This window comes from Psittacula echo (genome assembly GCF_963264785.1).
Source record: "Psittacula echo genome assembly, chromosome: 7".
Lineage (NCBI taxonomy): Eukaryota > Metazoa > Chordata > Aves > Psittaciformes > Psittacidae > Psittacula > Psittacula echo.
The window spans coordinates 65,048,101-65,076,083 of record NC_137740.1 but is presented as its reverse complement, the minus strand read 5'-3'; the positions used below and the strand labels follow the sequence as shown (position 1 = coordinate 65,076,083).

The 27,983-nt window shown below is 41.4% G+C and overlaps 3 protein-coding genes across 6 annotated transcripts; 2 read left to right on the top strand and 1 right to left on the bottom strand.

Annotated features, from left to right (window-relative positions):
* Positions 1–1,087: 1,087 nt before the first annotated feature.
* On the top strand, positions 1,088–7,816 carry LRRC39 (leucine rich repeat containing 39; the record flags this gene model as incomplete). Its single annotated transcript, XM_080624307.1, has 8 exons — positions 1,088–1,224; positions 2,124–2,229; positions 3,248–3,404; positions 3,815–3,951; positions 4,980–5,125; positions 5,508–5,660; positions 6,535–6,674; positions 7,764–7,816. Exons 1-8 carry the CDS (start codon positions 1,100–1,102, stop codon positions 7,814–7,816), a joined length of 1,017 nt encoding a protein of 338 aa, XP_080480433.1. The 5' UTR covers positions 1,088–1,099.
* A 93-nt stretch (positions 7,817–7,909) lies between these two features.
* On the bottom strand, positions 7,910–14,262 carry TRMT13 (tRNA methyltransferase 13 homolog). 3 transcript variants are annotated; one of them, XM_080622600.1, is made up of 11 exons: positions 14,118–14,262; positions 13,699–13,745; positions 13,544–13,610; positions 12,823–12,885; positions 12,615–12,684; positions 12,089–12,195; positions 11,030–11,197; positions 10,651–10,723; positions 9,889–9,963; positions 8,580–8,994; positions 7,910–8,262 (listed from the first exon to the last, which is right to left on the bottom strand). In XM_080622600.1, exons 1-11 carry the CDS (start codon positions 14,256–14,258, stop codon positions 8,067–8,069), a joined length of 1,422 nt encoding a protein of 473 aa, XP_080478726.1. In that variant the 5' UTR covers positions 14,259–14,262; the 3' UTR covers positions 7,910–8,066. The 3 variants fall into 3 exon arrangements, with proteins under 3 accessions (XP_080478726.1, XP_080478728.1, XP_080478727.1); XM_080622602.1 differs by having other exon boundaries at positions 8,159–8,262; positions 8,851–8,994; XM_080622601.1 differs by lacking the exon at positions 7,910–8,262 and having other exon boundaries at positions 8,598–8,725; positions 8,851–8,994.
* Positions 14,263–14,315: 53 nt separating this feature from the next.
* Positions 14,316–27,880, top strand: SASS6 (SAS-6 centriolar assembly protein). 2 transcript variants are annotated; one of them, XM_080622599.1, is made up of 17 exons: positions 14,316–14,417; positions 16,448–16,508; positions 18,147–18,226; positions 19,075–19,179; positions 20,109–20,280; positions 21,194–21,271; positions 21,879–21,998; positions 22,097–22,288; positions 22,490–22,684; positions 23,069–23,158; positions 23,250–23,429; positions 23,971–24,052; positions 24,495–24,598; positions 25,532–25,588; positions 25,896–25,984; positions 26,469–26,560; positions 26,652–27,880. In XM_080622599.1, the coding sequence occupies exons 1-17, from the start codon at positions 14,350–14,352 to the stop codon at positions 26,735–26,737; spliced, it is 1,851 nt and encodes a 616-aa protein (XP_080478725.1). In that variant the 5' UTR covers positions 14,316–14,349; the 3' UTR covers positions 26,738–27,880. The 2 variants fall into 2 exon arrangements, with proteins under 2 accessions (XP_080478725.1, XP_080478724.1); XM_080622598.1 differs by having other exon boundaries at positions 25,466–25,588.
* The last annotated feature ends 103 nt before the right edge of the window (positions 27,881–27,983 follow it).

Here is a 27,983-nt window from a genome sequence, read left to right as displayed (position 1 = left end):
AAAGACAGACCTGCAGCAATTGTAGGGAAATACATGCATGAAAAGACTTGAAATTCCCCTTTTGTTGTATCTACCTGCTTGTTTGGAAGACAGTTTTACTCACTTTTCAGCATGAATGGATATCTGAGCCGTTTTCCTTACTTGTGCCTGTGTGTATTAGTAAAAGTTTGGAAAGGGAGCATTCAGCTCAGCAGTGTTCAGAGTACACTGAGTGCTGGCATGAAGTTGAGCCCCACAGGCTTATCTGAGTATCACTATCTTGGCTCCAGTTTATTTCCAAACAAACCTTTCCCCAAATGACTACAGTAACAGCAAGAAGAATGCTTTTTAGAGGGATGCTCTGGTCAGGATAACTGAGGATCCTGCTTTGCTGCTCCTCAGGATAATCTGTATTCGTTATCTCACTAAGGACTTGGTGACTTTAGGCTGAGGTTTTGTTTTAAATGTGGCTCCTGACACTCAGCAAGGCTACAAGAAGAGACCTTCAAAGAGATCTGAAGGATTTTAAAAGGTTTTTTTTCTGAAAAGGAATGCATTACTAACTAAAAATATGTTATAGTGTGTTAAACTGTGAAGAAAGTGAATGCAAATAAAGAATCGTCATTCACTTCCAGCAACAGTTCAGTTTCTCTAAAGTGCAAAACTCCTTTAGTCGCAAGTATTTATACCAGGTAAGTGCCAGGATGCAGCTATCAGGATTTAACTGCCTTAAAATGCAGGTAACAGCTGAATTTCTTCCTGAAAAGGCAATGAATGCTCATGTCTGCATTTAGTACTTATGGTCAGTACTCAGCCTGCCATTGGAAGGAACTAAGAGAAGCAGTTGTTCACTAAGAATGCAGAGAGATTGCAAGGATACCATTTCTTATTATAAGTAAATGTAACTACATGCAATTATCTATTTTTATAAAGAGAAAGCAGTTGGTAAAATTCTGGCAGTGCTGTGCATTAACTAAGTTTAACAAGATAATGAAGTGGGTATTGCAGCATTTTAGGTTTTGTATCACTGTCCCCGGCTGGTAACTGGTGCATGTGCTGATCTATTGAGCCTGAAATTCACAGTCGGATTCCTGTGACTCTACCTGAACATGTAAGGATCATGAATGAAACTGCAGTTTGTGTTGGAACATTCACTGCTGTGAAGACACTTTGGGAAGTAAGAATACACAAGATAAATGAGGAATTGCAGAAGGAAAAGGAATTCAGGCAGAGGTCTGCAGGAAGGTAGGTAAATCGTAGTTCTTTGAGTATATGAGAAGCTACACCATGTGTTACATTGCAGAAGAGTGCAGCTGGTCTGTTCAAACTCATTCAGAGTTGAATGCTTTAGTTGTTACTCCAGAATTCCCACTGGTTAGAATCTAGCAATAGTGTCGGGTCAAACTAAGAACTGTGTTTTATGGTAAGAATATTAGCACATATACTAAATCCCCTAAATTCAGACATGGAAATCCTCTCCTGTGTGGATAGTCTAACTATAGAGATTTAACATGTTATGCTTTCTTCCCAGCAAAGGCATTCAAAGGGTCTCTTGAGCTCCAGTCTGGGCAGTAATTTCATGGAATATGGAGAAATTTAGCATTGTGTTTTTGGAACTCTTCCTGATCTGTCAGATGTGTTTGAAATGGAATCACAAATTCAAAATACAAGCAGAAAAACAGAGAATTGCCTAATTTTCATGATTCTTGTGTAAGTCCCCCTGGGAAATGAAGCCAAAAGAGTCGCTGGCTGATAGACCTCGTTTGATTGCACTTACACTTGGTGAACTGAAGGCTTTCTTTTTAGGAGACAGCTTCAAAACAAACAACTTTGGAACTTCATTCCACATGACTGTATATTCTGTTGCCCTGCTGCAACATGATGAAGGTGAATGAAGTTATGTCTTCCTTCTGACTGTAAATTTGAAGAGCAATAAGCTAGAATTCCTATAAACTGCTTCAGACAGACATTACTGTGTGTTCTTGTCTTCCCTCAAATTGATAGTATATTTAGCATCCAGTTGTAATAAGTGTTTGACATCCAAAAAGGCTACGGTCCCTTTGTTCCAGAAAATACAACAGATAGATGGTAATTATTGCCTGTATTTACTGTTGCACCACTGACAGAGCTTCTTTCCCTCATAGGCTACTACTGGTTTGGGAGGAGAGAGCTGCTTTAGCAAAGCTCAAAGAAAAGGTTATTAATGAAGATGGGAGAGCAATTTTAAGGATAGAGGAAGAAGAATGGAAGGTAGTGTTGATAGGAAGGAATGTTGAATGACTGATGCATTAGAAAACTACTATTTGCAACTTTACACTCGCAGTTGTACTATTTTTAATCTGTGAAGTGCTCACTTGTGTGCTTTGCTAACAATGAATTGAGATACACTGTTGTGAGAGTGTAAAAGCAAGCTGAATATTGAAGTCCTGAATATAAAGCATTACTCTGCAAAAATATAGCCCCAAAAGCTTTTCTGCATTAGGAATTATTTAACCTGCAAACGATTGAGTTTACTTATGTAAATTCTCATTTAACATTACGACACCAGAACAACTGAAATGTATCAAGGTGATAACCCTCTGCGTGAGCTGCATGGCAGTATTTCTTACTGGTTTTCCTTTCTAAAAGTGAAAATGAGCCTGTAAATTCCCAGGATATTATTAGGTTTGTTTCTAATGCATGGGGGTAAGTGGCTAACTGTAGATCAGTGACAGAGTGGATGAAGTCTGTTCAGAGCCATCCAGGAATGCAGATGCCAGTTCTGTGAAGTGATGAGAATTAGACCATGTTGAGGGCAGTGTGAGTGACAGCCCCATCCGGCAATACTCCAGTGTTCCTTGCTCAGAACTTGTAGCACACAGACATCGTAGTTCTTCTATCCCTCAACTCATCCACTCGCAGCTGCACACTGGTTTTCTCAACAGTATGGGAAATACAACTTAGATCACCGTTTAAATGCAAAAAGCTATTTAAGCAGTTTCATCTTCAGCTATATTGGCTTTGTTTCAAAACAACCAAACAAACCAAAGCAAGCCTGTGGCTTTTCAAGCAGTGACAGTAGTGCAGATACCTAATTCCTGGGAGCAAAACTGAGCAGGTTAAATCTGTGGCCAGAATGGCCCACATTGATGGTGTTCATTTGGGGATATTACAATGTGGCTTGAGAAGAAGGAAAGACTGTTGCTGTTGCAACTACAACTCCTACCTAAGCCTATATCCTTGTTGTATACCAACCTGAATTTCTTCTGGTTCCTATTTCTTGTCTTAGACGCTACCTTCGTGCTTATTGAAACTCGCCCATCTCCAGGAATGGCAGCTTCACAGAACTAGTTTGCAGAAAATTCCTCACTTCATTGGGAGATTTCAGAGTCTTCTTGTTCTGGATCTATCCCGGAACTCCATTGAAAGTGTACCTAAAGAAATTGGTGAGCTGTCCTTTCTTTGTTTTAGCTGCTGTGCTATCTCCCAAAATCCATCTTACAAACACATGATGGTTTTGTGCACTTTGCCTGCCTAAGAATCCTGTTGGGTAGTTAGAGACCAGGCAATTGAAATCTGACAGAGAGCTTTGGAACCATGGATCCCCTACAAATCCAAACAGATGGCCAGATGCAGGAGATGGTTCTTTATGAAAGCTCCCCATAAGACAAAAGCAGGTAAGCACATGTAAGCACAGCAGGTACTGGATATCAGAGTGCAGCTAGAAAAGTGCTATTGAAAAATACAGAGTGAGAACACGTTGCACTTGTATAACGATAAAGGGGTAACACAAACCAAGTAATACTGTATCTCAAATAGAATGAACATGTCTCATTTCTCATTTTGCTCTCTCCAGGCCAGCTGACTAGCCTCCAAGAGCTGCTTCTCAGTTACAATAGAATCAAATCTGTTCCTAAGGAAATAAGTAACTGCGTCAATCTGGAAAGATTGGAACTGGCTGTCAACAGGAGTATCTGTGATCTTCCTCCTCAGGTTCTGACAGACTAGCTTGTTTTGTTTAGTTTTGTTGAATGCTTTGAACTTATCCAAAACCAATTATCATTAAACATTACTCTCCGTGTTTTCAGATTTGCTTTGGTATTGATTTCCCAGCCACTCCACAAAAACAGAATATTTACATGACTAGTCAAACTGAAGCCAGGGGAGGAGGACATACATATGCCTGAGAATTTGAAGGAACCAATCTTTACTTTGTCCAGATAAAGGACTTGGTAGTGCACATAGGACAGTGATACACTTGATGTTAATTTGTTTAAGCTGAAAGTCTTTGCTGATTCATCCCACTGAGGATCTGATGCCTTAGCACAGATAAGTTCCCTTTTATGGCTGAGAATGCAAACGCATACCATATGCCAGGACACAATTGCAAGCATCTTTACCAGAGCTGTTACCTGTGAAGAGGGGTAGTGTTATTTATACAGCTGCTTATGCACAAAGTGTTGAATGAATGTTGGTCTGAGATGTTAAGACAGAGAATAAAAACAACTCCTCGCCTACCATTGAGCTTTAATTTGGACTGACCTAAATGTGAGCGAGCCCTGCATCTCCAGGTGTTAGGCTCCTAGATAGAGATGATTAATACGTAATCATGTTTACTTGTTTTGTTTAAGTAGTGGCAATAGTTGACAGCAATCAGTGCCTTGCAAAACTGAGTCCAAACAGTAATGCCTAACGACAAAAAATCCTCAAATGAAAACATCCACTATTAATCAGTATGCAGAAGGTATAAAATCTATGTGGATACAGGTTACATGCTGCAAGTGACAGCTTTTAAATTGACAGCTCTGTCCTATTGAGATGAGTTTCAAACCCACGTAACCTTCCAGGTGTTAACTGTGACTGTCAGGTATTATCAGCTGATGTAACTCACAAACCATGCTGTGCCTATGAACTTCAAAATGTGTCCTGATGATTTCAAAGTGTTTCTTTGTTTCAGTCAGCGTTATTACAGCACTGCTCTAATGCAACAGCTATTCCATTAAACCTCCCTTTCTTTTCAGCTCAGTGATTTAAAGAAGCTTTCACACATAGATTTGTGCATGAACCAGTTTACAAGCATCCCTTCAGCCCTGCTCAACATGCCAAACCTAGAATGGTTAGATATGGGGGGGAATAAACTCCAGGAGCTTCCTGATGCAATTGACAGGTAAATAAAGCTCAAAGATGTTTTAGTCTCAACTCCATTGCATTGAAATTCTCATTATTAAATCCTAATTCAAAAAATTATTTCAATGCTAACCTCACTGCAAACTTAAGATTTATCAGCCCTAATGTGGTATTTTGGATAAGCTGGAAAAATCCATTCAATTAACAACAAATTCAGTGTCAACTATCGAATTATAATTTCTTGCCAATGACATTTTCGACTAGAGGTTAGGAGATATCTGGGATATGGGGTTTCCTGTCAGAATTGTTGTATTCTTAATGAACGTTCCTTATGTGACTGTAAAAATGAATTACTTCATACTAATAATTGATAAGATTAATTTTCTAAATCTTGATTGATTGCACAAATAACTGTTTTACAGAATGGAAAATCTCCACACTTTGTGGCTCCAAAGGAATGAGATAACCTTTTTGCCAGAAACCATTGGTAATATGAAAAATCTTAGTACTCTTGTTCTTAGCAACAACAAACTTAGGAATATTCCAGCTTGTATGAAGGACATGACAAGTCTGAGGTAAGAAAAGGTAACAGAAACATAATTAGTAGCAGATAAGTTTTAAAGCCTCCCTTGAGCTGTGTATCATAGAGTGATACTAAGGAAGTGGAAAAGACGTGTCCACAGTTGTACAGATGGACACAATACCATATAAACCAGTAGAATTACACTGGTTCACAACAGTTGAGGATCTGGTCAAGAAAGCTTTGTGTTATCCTCACTCACTTAACGAAGTTACACATAACGATGGTTACAGTCCCAAATGGAAAAGGAGACTGTAATACATTTTCTCATTTCTAAAAGGTCCAAATGTCCATTTCTAATTGTCCTTTGCTGTCACTCTTTAAAGCCAAGAGCCAAGACAGCAAAAATACGTGTCAAGCATAAAAATGACAAAAAGTAGAACTTTGGCACGGAGAAGTCAACTGTTCAGAATTAAACAAAAAGGCCCAGGTGTAAGGATATAGATAAAACTCTCCTGTACTTCATCTGAGAAATAAAAAAAGAATGGATGTACATTTCTAATGGGTAGAATCAGAAATATTATTTTGTATACTATGAAAGTTTCCTTTTGTTTGCATTTTCACTTGGATTACTGGATGCTGGCTGTTCAAGAGGAAGAATGCTGGTCTAAAATCACATCTAACCCAGTAAAACAATTTCTGTTTTCAGCTAGCTTGGAAGAAGCAGCAACTCTTTAAACAAATATGTCAAGCATAGGCCAAGGGATAGTTTAGTTTACTTCATACTACCGGCATAATGGCGAGTTTAGTGTAAGAAAAGACTTCTTTTGCTGAAAATACTGTTTGGGGAATCTTAGTTCAGTTTCAAAAGAGTTGTTGTCTCTGGACAAAACCCATTGCAAGAGTAACCTTTTTTGGTGAACTGTCAGATTTGTCAACTTCAGGGACAACCCACTGGAGTTAGAGGTAACGCTCCCTCCATGTGAGAATGAAGAAGAGGAGGAGCAACAGGAAATGTTCGGCATCGAATTCATGCACTTGTATATCCAGGAGTCTCTCAAGAAAACAGGTATGGCTTTTTATTAACTCTGATCTCTCTGGAATACAGTGAGGAAGGGAAGGATAGGCTGGATAAAAGCAAGCTGGGATATGTATACAAATGAAACATGAATAATCTGAATAAGTGAGTAACATTCTCCAAAACAGCTGTGAACAGATTTTTACTGAGGGTAGGGGAGAGTTTGTCAGGAGTTGGCCCTGAAGCTTTCTCATGAACAGCATGTATTCTAGTAGGAACATGCTGGAACCATGCAATATTGGCTTAGTTACCTACAGCCTGTGTAACTGGAAGTTGCTGACTGGCTCTAGTATTTGCAATTTAATCAGTTTACACAGTGTGGGTCTTCCAGCACTGTTTGTCTTACGAACCTCAACTTCACCTATTTCTTGATGTTGTCCAGATGGTGACTCTCAAAAGCAGCATGTAAGGGGGAGATGCCCATGATAAACAAGATGCTTCCCACCACTTGCTTTCCCTGACAGCAAATCCAGTCGCTTAAACAAAACACACTCCTAATTGCATCCCATTCCTACATCACTTGTGACTAAAAAACGCTGTTAAGTAATCTCAAAGATAACAGTTGGAAGGTGCAGACAGAGCCTTGGGTGACATGGTCTAGGGTGAGGTGTCCCTGCCCATGGGAGGGGAGCTGGAACTAGATTATCTTAAGGTCCTTTCCAACTCTAACCAGACTGGGATTCTATGATTCTTTGAAAACAAGCACTTTTGAACACATGTGCAGGTGGCAGCTGTTACTTGCAGAGAGAATTTCACTGCACCTAAAATGAAGATCCAAGGGAACATTTCATAGCTATTGTGAAGACTTAAAAACCTGAAGGACTGAAAGGCTCTATTAGTCAGAACACCAAACCAGCTTTCTCTTCATCAATAATTCATGAAAGAATCATAAATTTAGCAAAAATACATCAAGATGAGAGTTTACAAAGTTTTTTTTCCTTAACGGACTCCCCTAGCAGCACAGGCTGATGGCTACCTAGGCCTACTTAAACATTTTAAGAGGAAATACAGAGCTATCCTGAACTTCAGAGTGAAAATAAAGTATGTTAACTTCTCTTATTTTAACCCACTGTCTTTCAGGAAATGTGGAAAGCAGCACTTCTGGTCCTTCTGTCATGAATGCTACTGAATAAAGAATGTAACTGTGAATGCAAGAAAATACGAAGCATACTTATTCCTAGCAAAGAGGAGTACAACAGGTTTCAAATATTCCTAGGGATTTTATTTTTCCACTGATGTGAACTGGTTTGCATATTTGGAATTCCCACTCACACTGGGAAATAAAAGACCTTTTCCTTGTGCAGGAAAGATTAAAACTTTTCTCTTTTTTTTGTAAGCCATGAATTAGCTTTGTAAAAATCCAGGTAAGTAACCTGTGTTCTGTCATGCAGTTGGCTCTGCTATCAAAGATGGACTTGGCACAGCTGTCAACAGGACATTCTCCAAGGACACGGCCGACTCTATGTAATACTGTAGCACAGCCTTGTATCCTCGTTGTTGTAAATACTCAATCCGTCCATGATCAATGAGCCGTTTACAGAGGCAGCCTATCTCCTTTCGTTCTTCAACTGTAAGTATCCTGGTTTCAGAAAAAGGAGGAAAAGAACAATAATGGGTGGCAGAAGAATAGTGTTGTTAATTGACATCAATAGGTAAGCTTAGAAAAAGCTATTTAAATCACTAGAAGTTCAGTTCGGGCAAGAGTGACTTGAAAGATTTTGAAAAGATTTTGAAAAGTATGTCCATGAAAATGATATTTTTTAAGTAGAATATTTCTATCAATTAAAAAGTTTCTGTAAAACGAGGCATTTTGAGGACCCCAAATGGTTTCATGTATCACTACACACAATATTCATTTTCTGCAAAAGTCAATTTGCTAGAAAACGATTTCCATACCCTTGTAAAGTATCAGGACCACTCTCTAGATTGCTGAATGGTTGCTCGTGTTCCTCTCTGTCATTAGTTTGCTCTTCACTGTCTTCACTCGCAGAGGCTTGCTTTGTGGTTTCTCGCATGCCACAGGTGGCCCAGCTACTCATTCTCTGGAAATAGTGAAATTCTACTGGTCCAAGTCCTACTGATTTAAAGAACTCTCTGCCTACATAATGTGTCCAGTCACACTTGTGATGGCAGCACAGCGCAATAACAATTCCAGCTACGGGCTTACAGTCAGCTTTGCTGCTTTCATTATCAGCAGAATTGTTGGAAGCCACCTCTGTCTGATCAGTCCTGGAGCGTTTTGATGCAGGCTCTTCATTTTCTGCATCACAGCAAGTTGTATAACTTTCAACCAAGCATCTCAAAGCAAGATCTGGGAAAAAAACAGACATACACCCCCCAAAAAAAAGAATAGCAATGAATGCCATGACATTATTTATACAGCCTGCATCCTGGTTGAGAATGTACTTAACACAGAGAACAAAAGTATGTAAACTAAGGCAAAAAGCAATTTGAAAGATAAATAAAAATTACAAGCATGCTTTAAAAACATGAAACCCCTAAATGCTAAATTAATACTATGATACCTCTGGAGCTACTAAGGGTCTTTTGTCTTGAATGTTTGTGCTACACACGTGGATTTAAATTACTTTGGTTAGCAAAGTGGCGTATTGTGGGAGGATCTCCTGTGAAACATGCAATTATTTGCTCTAAAAGTCTGCTATCTAGGACACAACCTATTTAATAGGTACAGGTACTTCTTATATGCTTGACTGTGTCATCTTTGTAACAGTACCTATGTAGGTGTTATATCTGTGTTTTTCTCTACTTAGTAGACATAAAACAGTAGAAACACTGTATTAGCTTAAAATTATCAGGACACAAACACAGTCTTCTCATATGTTTGCTTGGGATCCACATTCAGACAGGCAATACAGATTTAGAAAGAAAGATATTTCAGAGTAGAGGCAACAGTGTTAAAAAAGATACTTTCAAAAATCTACGACCCATGTCACCACTCACTGTTCTTTGTTCTGCTCTGTAAAAAAACAAGGCAGGCTCTACTTGCTCCTGAAGTAGCCTTGCATCTATTATCAATTTACTATTCCAGTGAAGTCAGTATGTATTTAGAATGCTTTTGCTACATTCACCAGAAAAGGGTTAGAGGGCAAGAAAAGGTTAAAAGGACAGTTTGGAAGCTCAGTCCATTCACATTGTAAGATCTAGCATCCTAACTTTGTGTAGTTAACACATAGAGAACTCATACCTGTTGCAGCACCACACAAATGCTTCCCAATTCCTACCACCGGGAGTTTTTTCTTCTCCAAAATAGGTACCTTATCTGGAGGGAAAAAAAAACAAAGAAGAAAATAAACACACATACATAAAATCCACAGCAATCACAGAACTTCTATTATTATAATTAGGACAGTGTTTTTTTCTGGATAAAATATTTTCAGTACACTAAAGTAATAGATGTTTACCACTACTAAAAATACAGTGGTCTGTACATGTAGTTCCAAGCTATCCAAAGGAAAGTTTCTTTTTCTAAAACAAACTAAGAGAATTAGATGCTGCAGCTGAGAAGCACATTTAGCCATTTTAGCCTTTCTATACTGCCTGTGAAATGTAAATATGACACTAACGCATCTCCTGATGACAGGTGTCCCCACAAATTCTATGCCATTCAGATGCACAGCACCTCAATGATAGGCAGTACTTTATTCTGCAACCTAATACAAATAATTTAGTCCTGCAAGCTCGAAACAAGCTTCATTTTGTTTATTTCTCACCTATGATGGCCTGTAAGTGTAAAAAAAGCAAAACATTTTAAATCACCGTTTAAAGAAACAGGCATGCACGTAAGTATCTATGCACACAGCATTAACAAGTCTCCAAGCCACCACTGAGAAGAATCTTCAAAACCAAGTCCATTTAAGCACACTATGTACAAACTGACTCGACCTCCAGTATTCAAAATGTAAAACTAAGACCATTTCAGAATTACACAAGCCAAGAAGGAACTTACTTAAACATAAATGTTGAATATCAACTTGAAGCCTTTCAAATATAGAATCTCTCCTTTGATGTTTTCCATCCACCTGTGTAAACAGAACAAGATTGTTCAGTAGGGCTGGCCACTAGTCATTATCATTTGGCTTTAGCTGTTAATGCCGGACTTCTTTCCTGGCAAGTCAACATCTGCACATTTCCAACATTATACAGCCAGTTTTTTTCCTAATACGTCTGCTTTTGGCAAAGTATGGAGTGTAGGCAATCACACTTCCAAAGCTTTTTCAATGATGTAAAGGCTTTATGTTGGTTTTGAAGCTAAAAAGCAAATACTAACAGCTGCAGTGGAAACAGTTTAAAAATGATACCCTGCTAATGTCACAATCTTCTCTTACCTTAAATCGTGTAGTTGCCCTTTCCACAAGCAAAAACTGAACATTTTCAACATTCTGCAAGGCAACATCAACCCAATGGGAGAGCTTTCCTCGCCCAGCTCCAAACTCAATAAAACATCTTCCTGGCCCAAGTAAATGTAATTTTTCCATGTTACCTAAAATAGAAGCCTACAAACATCAAAAGATTATTTATGAACCAAGCAAATATACACAGTGAATATTGTAATGCCTGATAGAAAATGATTACTTCATCAAACTTCAGGAGACTTTTTCAGGTCTTCCTTTCCATGAGGGTTTAGGGGAAAGACCTTGTGTACAGAGGAAAGGGATTATAATTTCTGGCTAGTCAGCATCTCTCTGCCCTTCTTCCACTGCTCACAGAACCCCACCCAGATGGAATGGATTTTCAGGATCAGGTACACATCGTAATATTCTTCTCTGCTGATTCTTGAAGTAGCCATCCAAAATATGGGCACTGCACTGGATTGCCTGGGAAGCCTCTGTGCCCGCAGAGCTCTCTCTGCTGCAGTTATGCATTTTGATATACATAGGAAAGTAGAGAGTGGGAACAAAGCATGGGAAATGGGCATTTCCCACTTGTCACTTTTTTCTTTCCAAATCTTTGTTTTGCTGCAGGATGCAATCCATCTCCCTTAACACTCTTCAATATACATTAAAAATGCAGAAGGTAAACTCAGGCTCACCAACTCTTACAGAAAAAGTAAAAAATTCCTTTTACTTCTTACCAAAACTAACGTTTTCCTTTTTGGAGCTCAGATTTATTGAGCTAATGTAAAATAAGAATTAGTAAAAATTCTGAACATCATCACACAATTCATCACCTCAGTATCCCAACAAACTTCTGTTACTAACATGTAACAAAGCAGCCATTCCAAGGTTATGTATATATGCTATTATTTGAAGAGCATAGTTATACAGTATATCAGATTTCCTCTATGTGGAGTGACCAGCATTATGAATGCAGTCACTCAAGTTTACAGCAGCAGAATTCCACATGTTTAAAAATATCTATAGCTATCAGTAAAGCAGTGTCCATACCTGTTGTTTCAAGTGTTTGAAAGCAGATTCCCCATTCTTTGGGTCACTTAAGGCTTCTTGTAAAGCCTGGTGGGACAGTATTTGTTCCTTAAGGTGAAATTCCAGGCCTGCATGCAAATGCAAAGCTTTTAGGTAAAGGTTTCCAGTTTCCAAGAGTTTCTGGTTTTGTAACATATTCAGACATGGGTTCAACCTGTAGCACTAACCAAATAGTCTGTTGGGAGCATAAATCTATCATGTATGTTTATTAGAGTTGTGTTGTTAACTGTATTTGATGGGAAACAAAAAACGTAAAAGGAAGGGAAATCAGCTATCTAACAGAGATCAGTGTTTCAGCATTCTCTCAATGTAGTTTATTCTTCTGAGTAAAATTTAGCTATGGGAGGACTGACTGTGCCTTGATGATAATGGCTTCAGGTGTTTAATGCCAAGTATCTCACATTTTCATAGATATCCAACAACAAACCTAATAATGAAATATTTAATCAATTAAATGTAAAACATTTTCAGAATTAAGGAAGCTCACCATTACTTGCTTTTTTCAACTTAATTATCAAGTTCTCCAGCTCTTCTTTGGATAGAGAAGAGAGAGGTACCTTTTTAAGGAGAAAAGAAGAAAAGAAAGCACCACCCATAAACACAAGACCTTTTCATTTTTGCTAGCTCTTGAGTCATATCACAAATTACAACACGTTTTGTAGGGACTGAGCTTTAGAACAAATAAACGTACTCACCTGTTTTTCTGGTATTTCTGCTACATCTTTTAAACCTGCATTAATATCTTGAACAAAATAGACCTTTAAAAAGAAAAGGAAATCTGATTATGTTAATTACCAGGAAGCAAAAAGCTAAGTTCTTCAGTGTTTCTTATCATAAGGTACATAGCAAGAGGAATCCACTGCAAAAGAAGATATTCCAAGTATTTTTTCCCCTATAGTCTGCCCCTGAATCCCAAGCAGAAATGACTTGTTCTGACACGTTTTAACAAGATTGAACACGGTGAGAAGAGTTAAACTGTCAGTGCTTACTAGACTGATTCCAAAGACCCTTTTAAGACTTCTCAGGTGATGCTAAAGCTACAATACTGGTAAGGCAGAAAGGCAGACAATAAAGAAGCCATTTCTCTCTGAGGAATCTCTCACCAAGCATCTGAAACGAATGTCGCTGTGCCAGGCTGTTCTCGGAGACCGTTAGAGAGAAACATTAATTCAGCATTTTCGTTTGGAACTCAAAGAACTGAGCAGTTGTACTGAACTACAGCGACAGGGCACGTGGAGGACGTGAATTCCATTCCAGCAAGTAGTCACTCAGGTTCTGTGCTGCCCTTACTGCAGTGCTTGCTGACTGCTGGCCTCCAGTTCACAGCTACTGTCAGCACGAGCAGTTCTCTGCAAAGCTGTAATGTTTGGGGTCTTCAATGGAGAGGAAGTAGTGCTATAGTTACACTGCACTTACTGGCTTTGGCTTCTCTCTTGAATTACATCTCTTTAAGTGCTTTTGTAGTTGGTCTTCATATACTGTGCTAAAATCCAAACGGGGAAAAAAATTAACTAATAGCACTTATCATGTGAGCTGTGACAAAGACTAGGAAAAGCATTTATTTTACTTACTGTTTTGGATCAAGAGGACACGGAATCCTTTTTCTGCCATTTTCCTCCTAGTAACAAAAGAAAGGTTTTAGACGCCACTTCAGCATGCATTCAGCATACCTGTTCCAGAAAAGCTGTTGCGGGACACCCGACATTCATAAAGCATCTACTCGGAGACAGGGAGGTTAACCGGGATAGAGACACCGCGACGAGAATTTACCATGTGGATGGATGCTAACAGAACAACCTGCAGCGTGATGGCAGCGCTACCGCCGGGCTGAGTGACAGCTCCAGCCCATCCAGGTGCTGCCTCTGCTGCCCGCGCTGCGAGGACACGCCACCCCAGCCCCTCACAGCGCCGCCGGGGCTCCCGCTTGCCCCGGCTCCCCTCACGCCAGGAGCCGGCCCTCCCCAGCGAGAGAGGGGGCACAGCGCGGTACCTCCTGCTGCCCGTGCTCCCCGCAAAAGCGCCTCCCGGGAGCGGGGATCATCTTGCAGAAGCGCTGCTTCCTCTCCACAAAGTAGGCACATCGCCCTGCCACCGGACGGCCGCGGCCCCCCTCCGCCTCCGGCGCCGCCATTGCCGTCCCAGCGGCCCCCGCGGCCCCCGCCTCCCCCTCCATGTTGAGGCTCCTCCTCCGCGGGAGCTGCGCGCGAAGCTCGGAGCGCAAGATGGCGGCGGAGAGGCTGTTCAACCGGCCGGTGTGTGTGCAAGTGCGGTGCCCGGGCTGCGAGGAGAGGTGAGGGCGGCTTGGTGGCCTCACCGCTGCGCGGGAAGTCTACTGCATCCCGTAGGAGAAGGGCTTGCAGAGCGGCAGGCTTTGTCCTCCTCCCTTTTCTCTGTACTGTGCCCTAACAGCTGATGGGTAGAGGCAGTGTCTTGAGCGCAGTGGGCTCCTGCGTTCTCCTTGCTTTGGGGCTGATAATGGGGACCCTTTGCGTTAAGGGGAAAGGGAACTTGATCGCGGCGAGGCTGGAGGTAGTCAGTGAGCGCTGGAGCGGCTGCTGTGGTATCTTACCTGAGAAGAGGGAAGTGAGGGAGCCGTGGTGGCGAGGAAACACGCAAGGGCTGTACAAAACAAGAGGGCCCCTTTGCAGGCGACGCGGGGACCGGGATTTCTGCCTCGAGATAGGTGCATTATCGCTCCCTACAAGTGCCTGACAGGAGGATGGAGCCAGGAGGGGCTGGGCTCTGCTCCCAAGGAACAAGGGATGGGACAAGAGGAACCGGCCTCAAGCTGCACCAGGGCAGGTTTAGATGGAGCTGAGGAACAATTCCTGCCCCAGAGGGTGCTCAGGCATTGGAACAGGCTGCCCAGGGCAGGGCTGCAGTCACCGGCCCTGCAAGGGTTCACACCCCGTGGAGACGAGGCCTCAGTGCCATGGGTTAGTGGTGGCCTTGGCAGTGCTGGGAGCGGTTGGACTGGATGAGCTGAAAGGGCTTTTCCAGCCCCGCTGACTCTCTCCCTGGGCCCTCTCAGTTCTGGAGCCCGGCGGGCGGGGCCGCTGTTTGCGCGTCTCCCAGGCCGCAGCGGTTGCCCCGCGGGCAGGGCGCCGCCGCCTCCTCGCAGCCTGCAGCCGGCCTCACCGCGGCCTCCGGCAGCGTTTCTGCTCCCTCGGTACTGGCCCGGGGAGCCCGCACGTCTGTCCCGATTGGGGTGTGCCGAGGGATCAGTCGATGCGGCTCAGCAGTGGTGGCTGGGAAGGCACAGGAATCCTAGAATCCCAGACTGGTTTGGAAAGGACCTTAAAGCTCATCCATTTCCAACCAACCTCTGCCATGGGCAGAGACACCTCACACTAGAGCAGCTTGCTCCAAGCCCCATCCAACCTGGCCTTGAACACTGCCAGGGATGGGGCAGCCACAGCTTCTCTGGGCACCCTGTGCCAGCGCCTCAGCATCCTCACAGGGAAGAGCTTCTGCCTTAGATCTAACCTGAACTGCCCCTGGTTCAGTGTGAACCCATCACCCCTTGTCCTATCGCTGCAGTCCCTGATGAAGAGTCCCTCTCCAGCATCCTTGTAGCCCCCTTCAGACACTGGAAGCTGCTCTGAGGTCTCCACGCAGCTTCTCTTCTCCAGGCTCAACAGCCCCAACTTTCTCAGCCTGTCTTTGTACAGGGAGCTGCTCTAGTCCCTGATCATCCTCGTGGCCTCTTCTGGACTTGCTTCAACAGCTCCATGTCCTTCTTATGTTGAGGACACCAGAACTGCAGAGTGCTCTAAGTGGGGTGAAGTGTCTATTCAGCATGCAGTGAATTTCAGTAACATAGGTGCTACCTGGATTAGGCTGTGTGTGCAGGTGTTAGGGCTGCTCTGGCTCTCCCATGTTAGAAGCACAGGAAGGCTGGTATCTGTGGGTGTATTCTGTAATGCAAGTAACTTCTCAAATGGGTCACTCAGCAAGAAGTAAATGAAGACAAGGTAGCACAGTACAAATGATTATCAAAAGTTTCAGCAGTTGTTAACAAATTTCAGACTTTTGCAAAGGTTCCAGCTTCTGGACAAAGTTTCAAAGGTTGCTATTTAAAGTTTGGCAGATGACAAGCAACAAAAAGCCTGAGCTGACTGAGGAGCTGTAATGATTCCTGAAACTGTGGGGCTTTCATGTATCTTAGTAGTAGTCATCAGTGGACACTTTTGTGATATTCCTGCCTAAGTTTTTGGTTTTGGAATGTTATCTGGTTCCTGTAATATAGCTATGAACACATGGTGTTTGGGTATTGTTTTCTTGATTTGTTACTGAGCTTCATCTTGTTTTTGTATGCAGGAGATTAAATGTCCGGGTGACTATTGAGCTACTGTCAATTTCTAATCCTGTTCATAAAAAGGTTTGTGGATTCAGTTACATTTGTGTCATTTACTAGGTATTAATCTCAATTTCATTGTAAAAGAGGACAAATGGGCAAAGGAAAAACAAAATAGAGTGTTAGTATGTCTGTCACTTGCCCTTATTTCATTTTAGGTGTAATTTCTAGAGTAATTTAGTTGATTTGGTATGGTAGGTGTTTTCTAACCTTTTGGCCCTCTCAGTTTGGCAGCTCATGGGTTGTAGTAAACTTGGAAATTAAAAGTATTCGGAGACCCTCAGAGGAACCCCAGTGAGAGCTTGGGAGCAGTCTTGCTGTAAATGTACTCAACACTTAGGACTATGGAGCAGCAGTTGTCTTTGCAAAAATCTCATCTTAACTAGCCAGAATGCCAGCTTGTGGATGGATGTAACGTTTTGTTTGTATTGATAAGTGGTAGTCTTTGAATGTTTGGAATTCATCCAGTGGAGGTAGGAAGGATGTACTAAATTTGCAGTAAAACTAAGTCTTCTTTCTCAGGAAAAATAGCAATGAGATTACTATTGGAGGTTATATCTTTTATATATATATATTACATATATATGTATAAAAATATTTTTTTGTTTATGGCTGATTTGTCACTTAAACTGTACATCCACCTACTGTGATGTTAAGATGTCATTAGTTTTAGTGTTACTGAGTAAAGATGTGTTTGTAAAGGAGTACAGCAGTTGTTTTGTAAGATTCTGCTAACTGTGCCAATGATAATATTAGGTGAGAAGAAGCAGTTTAGCTAAGGACTGTGTACCGAGGTGCAGCCTGCGTCAGGCCGGAGTGGGCTGGCATTAGTTTTAACATAAGCTGCTTGCACATGTAAATCCATCTCCAGTTAAGAGTTTTGTTAGTGTTGCTGGCATCTGAATCACTGAAACTAGTTTCAGATCTGTATGTGTAGATGTGCTGTGGTCACACTTCAGTTACATTGGAGGAGCTGTCTGGTTTCTACTTCCTTTCTTTCCTTATCTGGGGAATACTACATTCTTCACACAGGTTTGAGCCTCGTTACAGAGAGCCTGGCCTGCGGTAGTAGGTGTATAGCATAAGCCCAGCCTTGCAGTAAAAGACTAACGTTTACCAAGCAGGCAGCTTTTCCAAAGCACTGGGTACACCAGCAAACAAATGAGTTTGCTTTTAAGTCTAAGCAGTATAGTGCTACAGTTTTCCATAGGGGCTCACTCAAACACATAAACTCTTCAGAAGGTTGTTTCTTAAACTTCTAGGAGCAGTATGCTATGAAAACCTTCCAGTTATGGGAATGATGTGTTTGTGATCTATTACAGTGCTGCCAGTGCTATTTCATGGTGAGGAAAAATAGCGCATAGTTTTCTTTCTGCAAAATGCTGAAGAGACATTGAACATTGAAGCTTCAAAGCTGCTCAAAGTTGAAGTTTTTTACTTGGTTTATTTTTGTGGGGAAGTTTTCTCAGTTTTTCCCACTGTAACATTTGCAGTTGTGTTAAATGTTAATGCTTTCCACCTTTGAATGAGTTGCCACAGTTCTATCTTAACGTGTGGTTAAACAGTAAAAGCATTAAATTCTGTTTGCAGTATTGATTTACAATGTTTAAACAATCCAACAGGGTGGTTCATTTTAAATCATATTTAAATGTCTGTCTTCAGGATTTAGCTGTTCGATTGACTGATGATACCGATCCTTTTTTCCTTTATAACCTTGTCATATCTGAGGAAGATTTTCAAAGGTAAGTGATATTGTCATGTCTTGTATGTGAATTCATTTCCAAATGACAAAAAAGAATGAAGGAATATTTTTAGCTTAGAATGGTTATCATAAAATTTCAGTTGTGGCATTTTTCGCATGTGAAGTTTTCTCAGTATTTTGATGATATTGTTCTCCCTGGCCACTCAGTGAAACAGCCACATTCAGAAAATGATTTGGCTCAGGTTTATCCGGATGAGTGACAGAATCCTGATGTTAACTTCCCTGCATAGCTACAGTGCCACAGTTCATATTCCTGTTTCCATCTTCTGTTTATTGTAACTACTTCATGTAGACTGTTGTATGCATGTGAAGTATTCCAGGCAATATTTGCGAGAGGAAAGTCTGTTTGCCTGGACAGGGACTCCCAGACCTGAGCTTGTGTCTTCTGGGTTTCTTGCATGCTAACTGCATTGCTGAGTCTCAGTTTGCTTTACTCTCTCAGGATTTGGGCACCTGGCATGAACAGTTTTCCGCTTTGTTGTTTGGATAAAGTCTTGATAAAGGTTGAGTCTCCCCTCATTATCCTTTGCTTCTTTCGTGTGCCCCTATCTACTCTGTGCTGTAAGGAAGACATCTACTCAAAGGAGTACATTTGTTGTGCCACAATAACTTATTTGAAGTCTTGAAGACAAAAATGTCTTCTGTTGATTACTATTGAAGATGTGATTCTATTTCTTCTGCATTCAGGATTGAAAATAATGTGCTGATGAACTTTAATTGGCATGATCAGAATTAGTTCTTCCCACTGGTATAAACAAGGTATTTTCTAGGAAATGAATTACACTCCTATATATTGTTAAAGCTTTTCCCCTCACCCTGTTTCTACAGTTTGAAGTCCCAGCAGGGTCTCCTGGTGGACTTCTCTGCTTTCCCACAAAAATTTGTCGATCTGCTTCAGCAATGCATTCAGGAACAGAATAAAGATATCCCAAGGTAGGTCATAAGTGAGTGCCATGTCACTCTGTGTGTATGTGGGGAGTTCCTCCTTGTCAGCTGATCCGCTGGAGAAGAGTTGCTAAAACAAGAGAGAACCTTCCCTGGATGTGTCTGAGCATCAGTTGGTGGTAGTTACTGACAAAACTTAAGTCTTGGGAGGGCAGAGCAGTGGGATTGATATCCAGTGATAGTTTCCCCACCTGAGCTGGAGCTGGCAAGCTTCCCAAGCTGGCAGATGGGCAAGGGTGCAGCACTGCTCCTTTTCTTTTAATGCTTTAGTGCTAGAGAGCTGCTCTGAATTTCATGGAATTGTGTTTCACAGGAGAAGGCAAAGTTATACGGCATTCTGGCAAGGATGGTTTTCTGTCTATCTTTCATTTCAGTGTTCAGATATTAAAGTGTGAGGGGGACAACCTGAGCTCCACTCTCCCTGTAGCAGCCTTTTCCCATGTTTTTGTTTGTGTGGGTACCAGGGGAAGCCTTGTGCAGAGCGCTTCAGTAGTCAGTAGTGCAGTAGTCCAGTAGTGCAGAGCTCCACTCCAGTAGTCAGGCCATTTCCTGAAGTATTTACTGTGGGCTATGGATTTTCCTAGGCTGCAGGATACCTAAAAAGTCTGCTTTCCTCTTCAGTTTGGTTACAAAGGCCTTACTTGGTTTTGGACTCCTAAGACATGGTTCTGAAAATTGTACAAATAGATTGATTAGTTTTGTACATTTCTTATTCTAAGTTGCAAGCATTTTAGTTGATGCTTGTTTGTAGTATTAACTACGACATGGGGATCGCATTTCATAGTTAAAAAAAAAGCTGGACAGCCTTTTCTTGTGCATAAAAAATATATTTTATTTGAAAATAGTTTGTAAGATCTACGAAGGTAGCGTCAGCAAAAGAAATGTGCTAAACACCTGGTTATTTCTCTTTTCCCTAGGTTTTTGCTGCAGTTAGTTTCTTCAGCATCTGTTCTAGATCACACACCTGTCTCTTTAAATGTGGTGGAGACAAACCCTTTTAAACACCTTACCCACCTCTCTCTCAAATTCCTACCAGGAAATGATGCAGAAATAAAGAAGTTTTTAGCCAGCTGTTTGAAATGCCTCAAGGTAAAATGAAAAATTGACATGGCTGTCACTGCTTTGTGTACCTGAGCATTTTTGTCAGTCTTAATGCTTCAGAAGTGTTTATCGAATTGTATGTTCTGGTTTATTGTTTTACTTTAGTTATTTGGGTGCATGTTCTAAATCTAGATTGTTACTGTCACTCTAGCAAGGAAAATGCTACGTGTGTATTCAGCCAAGCTGGCAAGAAATCAGGTATTTTACCCATGCAGTGCATGGAAAGTGCAGCTGGTGAATGCTCCAGTGTCTCAGCTTCACAGCCTTCTGCTCGTTGCCAGAGCAACAGCAAAAACAAAACCCTGTAAACTTTCATGCTCTTTGTTGTGCAGTTGCTTTGGGAAAGCATGCCCGTATGTGTAATTCTGAGGCTTTATGGACTTCAAAGGGCTAGTTGCTATAAATATTAAACTAAAATCGCAGTGTTGGTGTACTTGCTAGCACTTGTAGCTTGCTAGGTTTTATTGAAAGAGAAGTTAATGCTCTCATAGTTTGACTATTGTCTGTTCAGTTTCATAGCCTGGGATTGTCTCCCTTACTGGGCTGTCACATTTGCAGCCATCTAATAAGCCATTTCAATCCATACATTTACAGTAGTTCAGTAGATCTGTTGTTCATTCAACTCCTTTGTTAAACAAGACTTTATGATAAGATACTATTCCCTTATAGAAAATTGGTAAGAGTTTATTAGGCGTTTTACCTTGTGTCTAATGCTTTTTATATTTATTTTAATCTTCCTGAATGTGAAGTTTATTTAATAAGATGATTTTTCCACAAATACAATGGGTATTTGTTGCTTAGGCAGGGTATGCTGATGAAATAGAAGCTAAATACTACTGGTATTTAATACTACTTGTATTTTGGGAGGTAAGGTTTTGACTTGATGTCACTTTGTACATAGGAAGACAAACTGATGTTGGAAGAAAAGCTTAGAAAAACTGAAGAGGATCTTACCAGGCAGCTGAGCTACACTCAACAGGTAACATACAGCTTTAGCTTTCCTTTGTCTGCACTTTGTTTTAATCTGTAGAAAATGTACCTTCTTGTGGGCTGGTTGGTTAGCTGCTACCTAGCCATGGTAACTGACTTGGGGTGAAAAGAAGAATGTCAGTCTGCTGGAGCAGAACAAGCAAAGGGTGCAACTGGAGAATAAAATGTATTTCTTAGTACCAAACCAGGATTTCACTTCATTTGGAACAGAGGTCTGTCTGTGTATGCACATACACGTTATGTACTGTACTAGAACACTTTGTGTTATAAGAGTAGGGAACATCAGCAGATACTTATTTTCACTCCTAAATAGTGGTTGGAAGAAAATTCAGTTGGAAATGGAAGATTCTTTTATCCACAGAGTCAGAAAGGTGCTCTTTAGCTTCTCAGTGCCTTACTTTCCTGCTTACAGAATGATGTTTAAATTCTGTTAAGATATCCTGTTTAAAGATGTTTTGACATCTGGTGCTGAAATCTAGAATTTTCTTAAGAATTCCATGTCTCTCTTTTTAAGAAGTAACGGTAAAGAATCATTCGGTATTAACTGAAGTGCTTAAATTTGTAAAACTCTTATTTGCGTTGTCAAACTTCAACAGAGCTTGTCAGAGAGAAACCGGGAACTTGACAAACTGAAACATGAGTGGACATCACATACTACAGCTCTAACAAACAAACACACCCAGGAGCTGACAAATGAAAAGGAGAGAGCTCTCCAGGTATGGCAACAGAGAAGAATTGATAATACTCTTACATGTGAAAGTTTCTTGCCTTTATTTTCAGCTTCACTGAATAACTGCTGGGTTTCTTCTCACAGGCACAAGCTCAGTACCAACAACAGCATGAACAACAGAAAAAGGAACTGGAAAATGTGCATCAGAAAAGTATTCAGCAGTTGCAGAACAGACTCTCAGAACTTGAGGTCATCAATAAGGATCTAACAGAAAGGAGATACAAAGGAGACTCCACAGTCAGAGAACTGAAAGCAAAGCTTTCTGGAATAGAAGATGTATGCTTTATTATTTCCCATAACCAAACTTCCTAGTTTTAAGAGCATTCACACTGCCTGCCTGTGCATGTAATAGAAAATATAGCATATTAATTTTGTTCAGCTAATATGCATTCCACCTGATGTTACTCTTTAGATATATCTCTTTAAATTACTAGTGCAGGTTTTCTCTAAAGGTCAAATTCCTTCCCAACATTGTAGGAATGTCAAAGAGCAAAGCAGGAGGTGCTGTCGCTGCGTCGGGAAAACACTACTCTGGATGCTGAATGCCATGAAAAAGAGAAACTCATCAACCAGCTACAGACACGGGTTGCTGTTCTGGAACAAGAGATCAAAGACAAAGATCAGCTAGTTATTAGAACAAAAGAAGTACTGGATGCGACACAAGAACAAAAGGTTCTTTCAAGTTTCAAAATCATTTCCTCTAAAGCCCTGTAGAACGTGAAGTGCAGCCTCCATAGCTTAGAAGCTGAGCGGTTTTTATGGATACAGCTAGGAAGCTTTCAGATGGAGTTAAAGATTCTAAATTACAGCGTAATAAGTACACTGGGTTCAGTTTCACAAGGGTTGCTACTGTGTTAGTGTTGTGGTACCTGGAGTACAGTTAGTGTTAGTTCTTGGGAACAAAAAGATGGGTGAATTTGACTGAAGTTTGACTGAATAGCAACAACTGAATTTCTTGTAAGGATCAGTCCTCAGAATTCCCTGAGGTGCTCCTTGAAAAATCGCCAGCAATGTCTGTCACATCTTTATAACAATGTTTTCAATGTTGTCCTAAAGGTGATCCTGGAGGAGAGCACAGAGAAGAAACAAAGTCATATTGAAAAACTAGAGGCAACCATTAAGTCGCTGTCAGCTGAACTGCTTAAGGTTTGTTTGAACAAACATCATCCTTATAAAATGTCTTCTTTGGTTTCAGGGGTTTATCTTGAGAGTATCTGATGTTTTTTCTTCTTATTAGGCCAATGAAATTATCAAGAAGTTACAGGGAGATCTGAAAACGCTCATGAGCAAATTAAAATTGAAAAACACAGTAACAATTCAGCAGGAAAAGCTCCTGGCAGAAAAGGAAGAGAGACTGCAAAAAGAGCAGAGGGAACTGCAGGAGGTGGGACAGTCTCTTCGAATGAAAGAGCAGGAGGTACTGCCACGTTAACCCTCTCTCCTACAGATGTTACTGTGTAGGGTGTTGGGTTTGATGGGTTTTAAATTATTTGCAGCAATAAGGTCTTAAATCTTCCCATGGAATAGAATGTACTCTTCTGGTTTAACACATTTAAATGTGTAATCAGCTTTTCATTTTTTCATTTTAAACTGATGGGGAAGAGCCATCCACCCATATGGCACAGAACTGGATTGTTTTAAGAGTCCAAAGCAGTGCAATGGATGAATTGACAACCTTCAGAGGGCACATTTGTGTGGAAGTTGGGGAAGGAGGCAGGAACAGGATGAACTTTTCCTTCCATTAAATGTGTTCCCCTGCTTAGTCTTTGCATCATTTAATCATAAAAAAGTGAAGAGCAGAAAGGTTTCTGGCTGCCCCTAACTAAAAGTAGGGCTTACCTGGAAGGAGTTATCATCCTGCTCCTGTAAAATACTGGGCTTGGACTTCCTTAACTTCAGAACAACTCTGGTTTGTAGCAGCACCTGATGGTGTTGTCATTCTTATGGGAATATTGCAGGTGTGCAAGCTGCAGGAGCAGCTGGAAACCACCATGCAGAAGCTGGAAGAAAGTAAGCAGTTACTGAAAACGAATGAGAATGGTAGGTCTGTGCAGTCTCCTTTCTCCCACTGTAACAATGATGTAGGGATCTGTCTGCTACTGCAAGTTAATGGGAGCAGCTACAGTGCTTCACCTGTGTGCTGCTGTTTTGTAGAGAGGTGGTTGTTTATGGAAAATAAGCTTTTGTCTGTGGTCTCTACAGGCAGCTCCGGGTTGTTGCATGCCCACAGCTTCCTTTGGTGCTTGGGGTAGTGTTTGTGGTGGGGCTAATGCTGGAGGAGGGACAGGAATGCATGTAGAGCTGGAGGAACCTGGAGCAAAAGGGCTTTTTGTGAGACCAGGGCTTCTAGTGCTGCTTGAGCTTAAAGAGGGGAAAAGAGCACTCTGAGCTGTCACTTGTTTCTTTGAGGAAGGGCTGCTCGCTGGTGTAAGCAGCTTGTAAGAGGTAGGAAGCGAGCTTGGCCTTTGTCTTCTCTCGTCAGTAATCACATGGTTAAACAAACAGCTGAATGAAATCCAGATGACAAAGAAGCTGGAGACTTCTGCAAGTGCTGGTGTTAGGACTGCTCTCTCTCCTCATGGCATGGTAAGGTACAACTAGAGTGGGGCAGTGACACAGTTGTTGCCTTAAATGTATGGCCTTAAAAGAGGAAAAAACAAAATGGGCTTTTATCTTCCTTGGGCCTTAGAGTGTGGGGGGTGTGTGTCTGTGTGGTGGGTTCTGTGGGGGGGTTTGTTTTTTGGGGGGATTTTTTCTGCCTTTTGTTTTTGAATAGCACCCTATTGGGTGCTATTTGATGCCCTGACCCTCCTCTGGGAGACTTTTCTAAGCTCTCATCTGTTAGAATACACAAACAATGCAAAATTACCTTGGAAAATATGATGCACGGGGTGAAAGGGGAAGAAAAAAGAAGGTTGCATTTTTGTGTTGTGATGTTACCTACCTTACAGCAGTTACATTTACATAGGTTGAAAAAGAAAGTGTACTCTTTGAGTACTCTTATTAGTAGTGATATTGAGAAACATGAAAATAAGGGGTAAGAACCTACTATCTTTGTTAAATACCACAGCTCATTGGTTCTTACCTTGGCTCCGTGTGCACAGGCTGTTGTCAGCCAGCAGTGGGTGAGCTGCTTGCTCAGTAGTGAAAGGGCATATTCATGCAGAGAGGTCTCTAAATTATAGCTGGATACAATTAACGTATCGATCAGTGACAGGGTGTGTAATTGTACAGCTTATTATGAGATTATAGTTATTAGCTTAGAGTGCTCAATTCCTCTTAAGTGTTTAAAGTTACACATTTTCATTAAGAAAATGCAGTTTTCTTACCACCAGAAAGCCTCAGGCAAGCATTAACTTTGCATTAGTTGTTAAGCTTGGAATTTTGAATCTCTAAACAATCACTTCAAGAATTGCTTTCGTCTTTTATGGATGTATTCTGTTTCTCTTACAGCATGAACGACCGTCCTTTCCCAGCTCAGGAATCATTCATCCCATTTCTCCTCTCTATGCCTTCCAGAACTTTATAGAACCAGCACACACCAAAACCATCAGTTCCCAACCTCCAGGACCAAAGGCAGGCACTTGGACTTTTCTGTTTGGTTCAGAATGTGATGGCATAAAATAGCAAAGCTTAATGTTCTGGATATTCCTCCAAATGCCTAAGTATTTGCTGTATAGCCCAGTGCATCTTAAACCCTGTCTCAAATGGTATCACTATTAGCTAATTATTATTAGCTAATAGGTTTAGGTTGCTCCTTCTTGCATGCTTTACTGCACAGAAGGGCTAGGTGGGGGATAGAAACACTGAGCCCTGCAAAGTTCTCTCTGAATACACTTAGTGGAGTGGTTCTCTTTAACCTGCAACTCTTCTGTTTCTGCAGATCCAGCTTAACACCCAGCTTCCTAAAATGAACCGATGTTCAGATGTGCAGACAGTGACTGCAACCAGTCATCCAGCGAATAAGGAGAAGTAAGTGGTGGCTGGTGCATATTTAGGGCTGTAGGGGTTTCGTTTATTAAATGATTTGATAAAGCCATTTGTGTTCCATGTGTGTCTGGAACTGAGCAAAACATTCCCAGTACTAAGCTCGTTCTGGGACCTGCCTTTGTCCAGCAACATGTTAAGGCATTTTAAGTTGTTTAAGACTGGCAGCCTGAGCCGATCACTGAGCATGGTTTGTGGACATCAGCTGAAGAGCCATGCTTTCAGGAGGGAGTCCCAAGGAACAGAAAGCCATTGTCCCTCCTGGTGCCAGATCTAAGGGTACTGGGTGATAGATCAGTCAAGAGATGAGTTCTAGACTGTCCTTAACCTTTAAATGATAAAGTTCAGAGGAATGCAGTCCTTCTACATGAAGTTCAGGTTTTTCTGAATGAGTCTTTGTTCACACTTGTTGGGAGGTAGCAGTGCATTAATGTGTGTGTTAAACTGTAATTCGCCGCCTTCTTTCTAGTGGTGACAATTTGGGGCTGGACCCTAAGTATTTCAAGAAGAAAGATGACAGCATTCCTTTACGAGGGCTTAGTCAAAATACACTCAACTCAGGTATGTATGGACATAGTAAAACAGGACCTTATTTGAAATGTAATAACAGTTCTGGTTCTATGACCAGTGTCTTGTTTCTGCTGTTCTACAGAGTATCTGAAACCCTACTTGCCACCAAAAGCCACACCGTCACCGAAAGCTGCAGCAACGCCAGCCTCAGCTTATTTTCCTGGATAGCAGACAGGGTTCCGACAGTAGGAGTCCTCTCTTAACCCCAGGGGGATTTCTGGATGTGCTATAATAAGGTATTAGTAAAGTATCAGTGTGAACTGACATGATTTTATAACTCTGAATCTCTTTTCTTTGCGAAAGGTGTCTTGACTGACACCGATGACTTCTCAGGATACGTGAGCCTAAGGGAAAGATAAAGCTTTAAGCAGCCTCGGCTTGGGTGAGAACAACGCTGCAGTCAGGTCCCTGCGGCTGTGCAGTGTCTGCCTGGCGAGCCTGTACTCTTCCTAAAACCCACCTGAGTGCACTGACCTTTGTATCATAGGCATTGACGAGTGTGGCTTTGTAACAGGAGCTGGACAAGCCAGCATTCCTTGAGAGAGACCAGGTCTCTTGTGCCAATCCCCCTTGACTCCTTTCAGAGAAAGGATGATGCAAATGGAAAGTGCTGGGTGCTGAGTGGTGCTGGCAGTGGGCAAGCTCATAACTTAACTTAGGGTGATTGCATCCAGACTTACAAACAATGGAATTAGTATTAAAGATCGACAATTAATTCACTGACGATCGAAAATTGTAATTCAGAGTTCCCACTTTTGGTTACCCTGACTTTTCTCTTGAGCTCTGGGGGCTCTGTTCCGCTGTGCATAGAAGATACCTGGTGAGCACCGCAACAGTTAACCAGGGAGAGCATCACAACAAACAGCTAAAGGGCTACTTGATTTTTACTAATCATCCTTTAACACTGTCAGACTGTGGGCATTTTAAGATACTCAGGTTTAGAGGGACTGAGTCTGTTCAGCTTGTCCTGCTCCCTGGCTTTCAAATGCTCAAATCACGTAAGAAAGAGCTTCAGTCTGTGCTGTCTCTTACTCGGTGTAGGATGCAAGTACTTGTAAATGTACAAACCACACCTTTTTTTAATGGCTATTTACATACTTTTGTTGTTAAAGATATTTTGTACCTTTTACCTTAGTTATTTAAGTGCGTCCAGAGGATTGTGTATTCAAGTGGTTTGTTTTGCAGTGCAAAATGTGTATATTTGTTTCTAAATGAGCATCATGTTCACGTGTGATGGTCACTGGGTTTGGCATGTGAAGGTTTCCATGGAACTATTAAATGGTTTTTATCAAAACCTGGTTAGTAACTGTTTAAGAGCGTTAACCCCACTGCACTGACAGCGCTTCTCCCCTGCTGCAGTACAACACACACACACTCCACCACTTACGTCAGTTGAGGCTTTAAGAGACAGGAA

What these genes read in the sequence shown, in the direction of transcription:
- TRMT13 (XM_080622600.1), bottom strand. Translation starts at nt 14,258, where the DNA reads ATGGCGGCGCCGGAGGCGGAGGGGGGCCGCGGCCGTCCGGTGGCAGGG. An exon ending in GGGAGCACGGGCAGCAGGAG is followed by an intron (nt 13,746 to 14,117) that starts GTACCGCGCTGT and finishes TTTTGTTACTAG; the next exon opens with GAGGAAAATGGCAGAAAAAG. An exon ending in TCAAACACTTGAAACAACAG is followed by an intron (nt 11,198 to 12,088) that starts GTATGGACACTG and finishes TGATGTTTGTAG; the next exon opens with GCTTCTATTTTAGGTAACAT.
- SASS6 (XM_080622598.1), top strand. Translation starts at nt 14,350, where the DNA reads ATGGCGGCGGAGAGGCTGTTCAACCGGCCGGTGTGTGTGCAAGTGCGG. An exon ending in CTAATCCTGTTCATAAAAAG is followed by an intron (nt 16,509 to 18,146) that starts GTTTGTGGATTC and finishes GTCTGTCTTCAG; the next exon opens with GATTTAGCTGTTCGATTGAC. An exon ending in TCAAAATACACTCAACTCAG is followed by an intron (nt 26,561 to 26,651) that starts GTATGTATGGAC and finishes GCTGTTCTACAG; the next exon opens with AGTATCTGAAACCCTACTTG.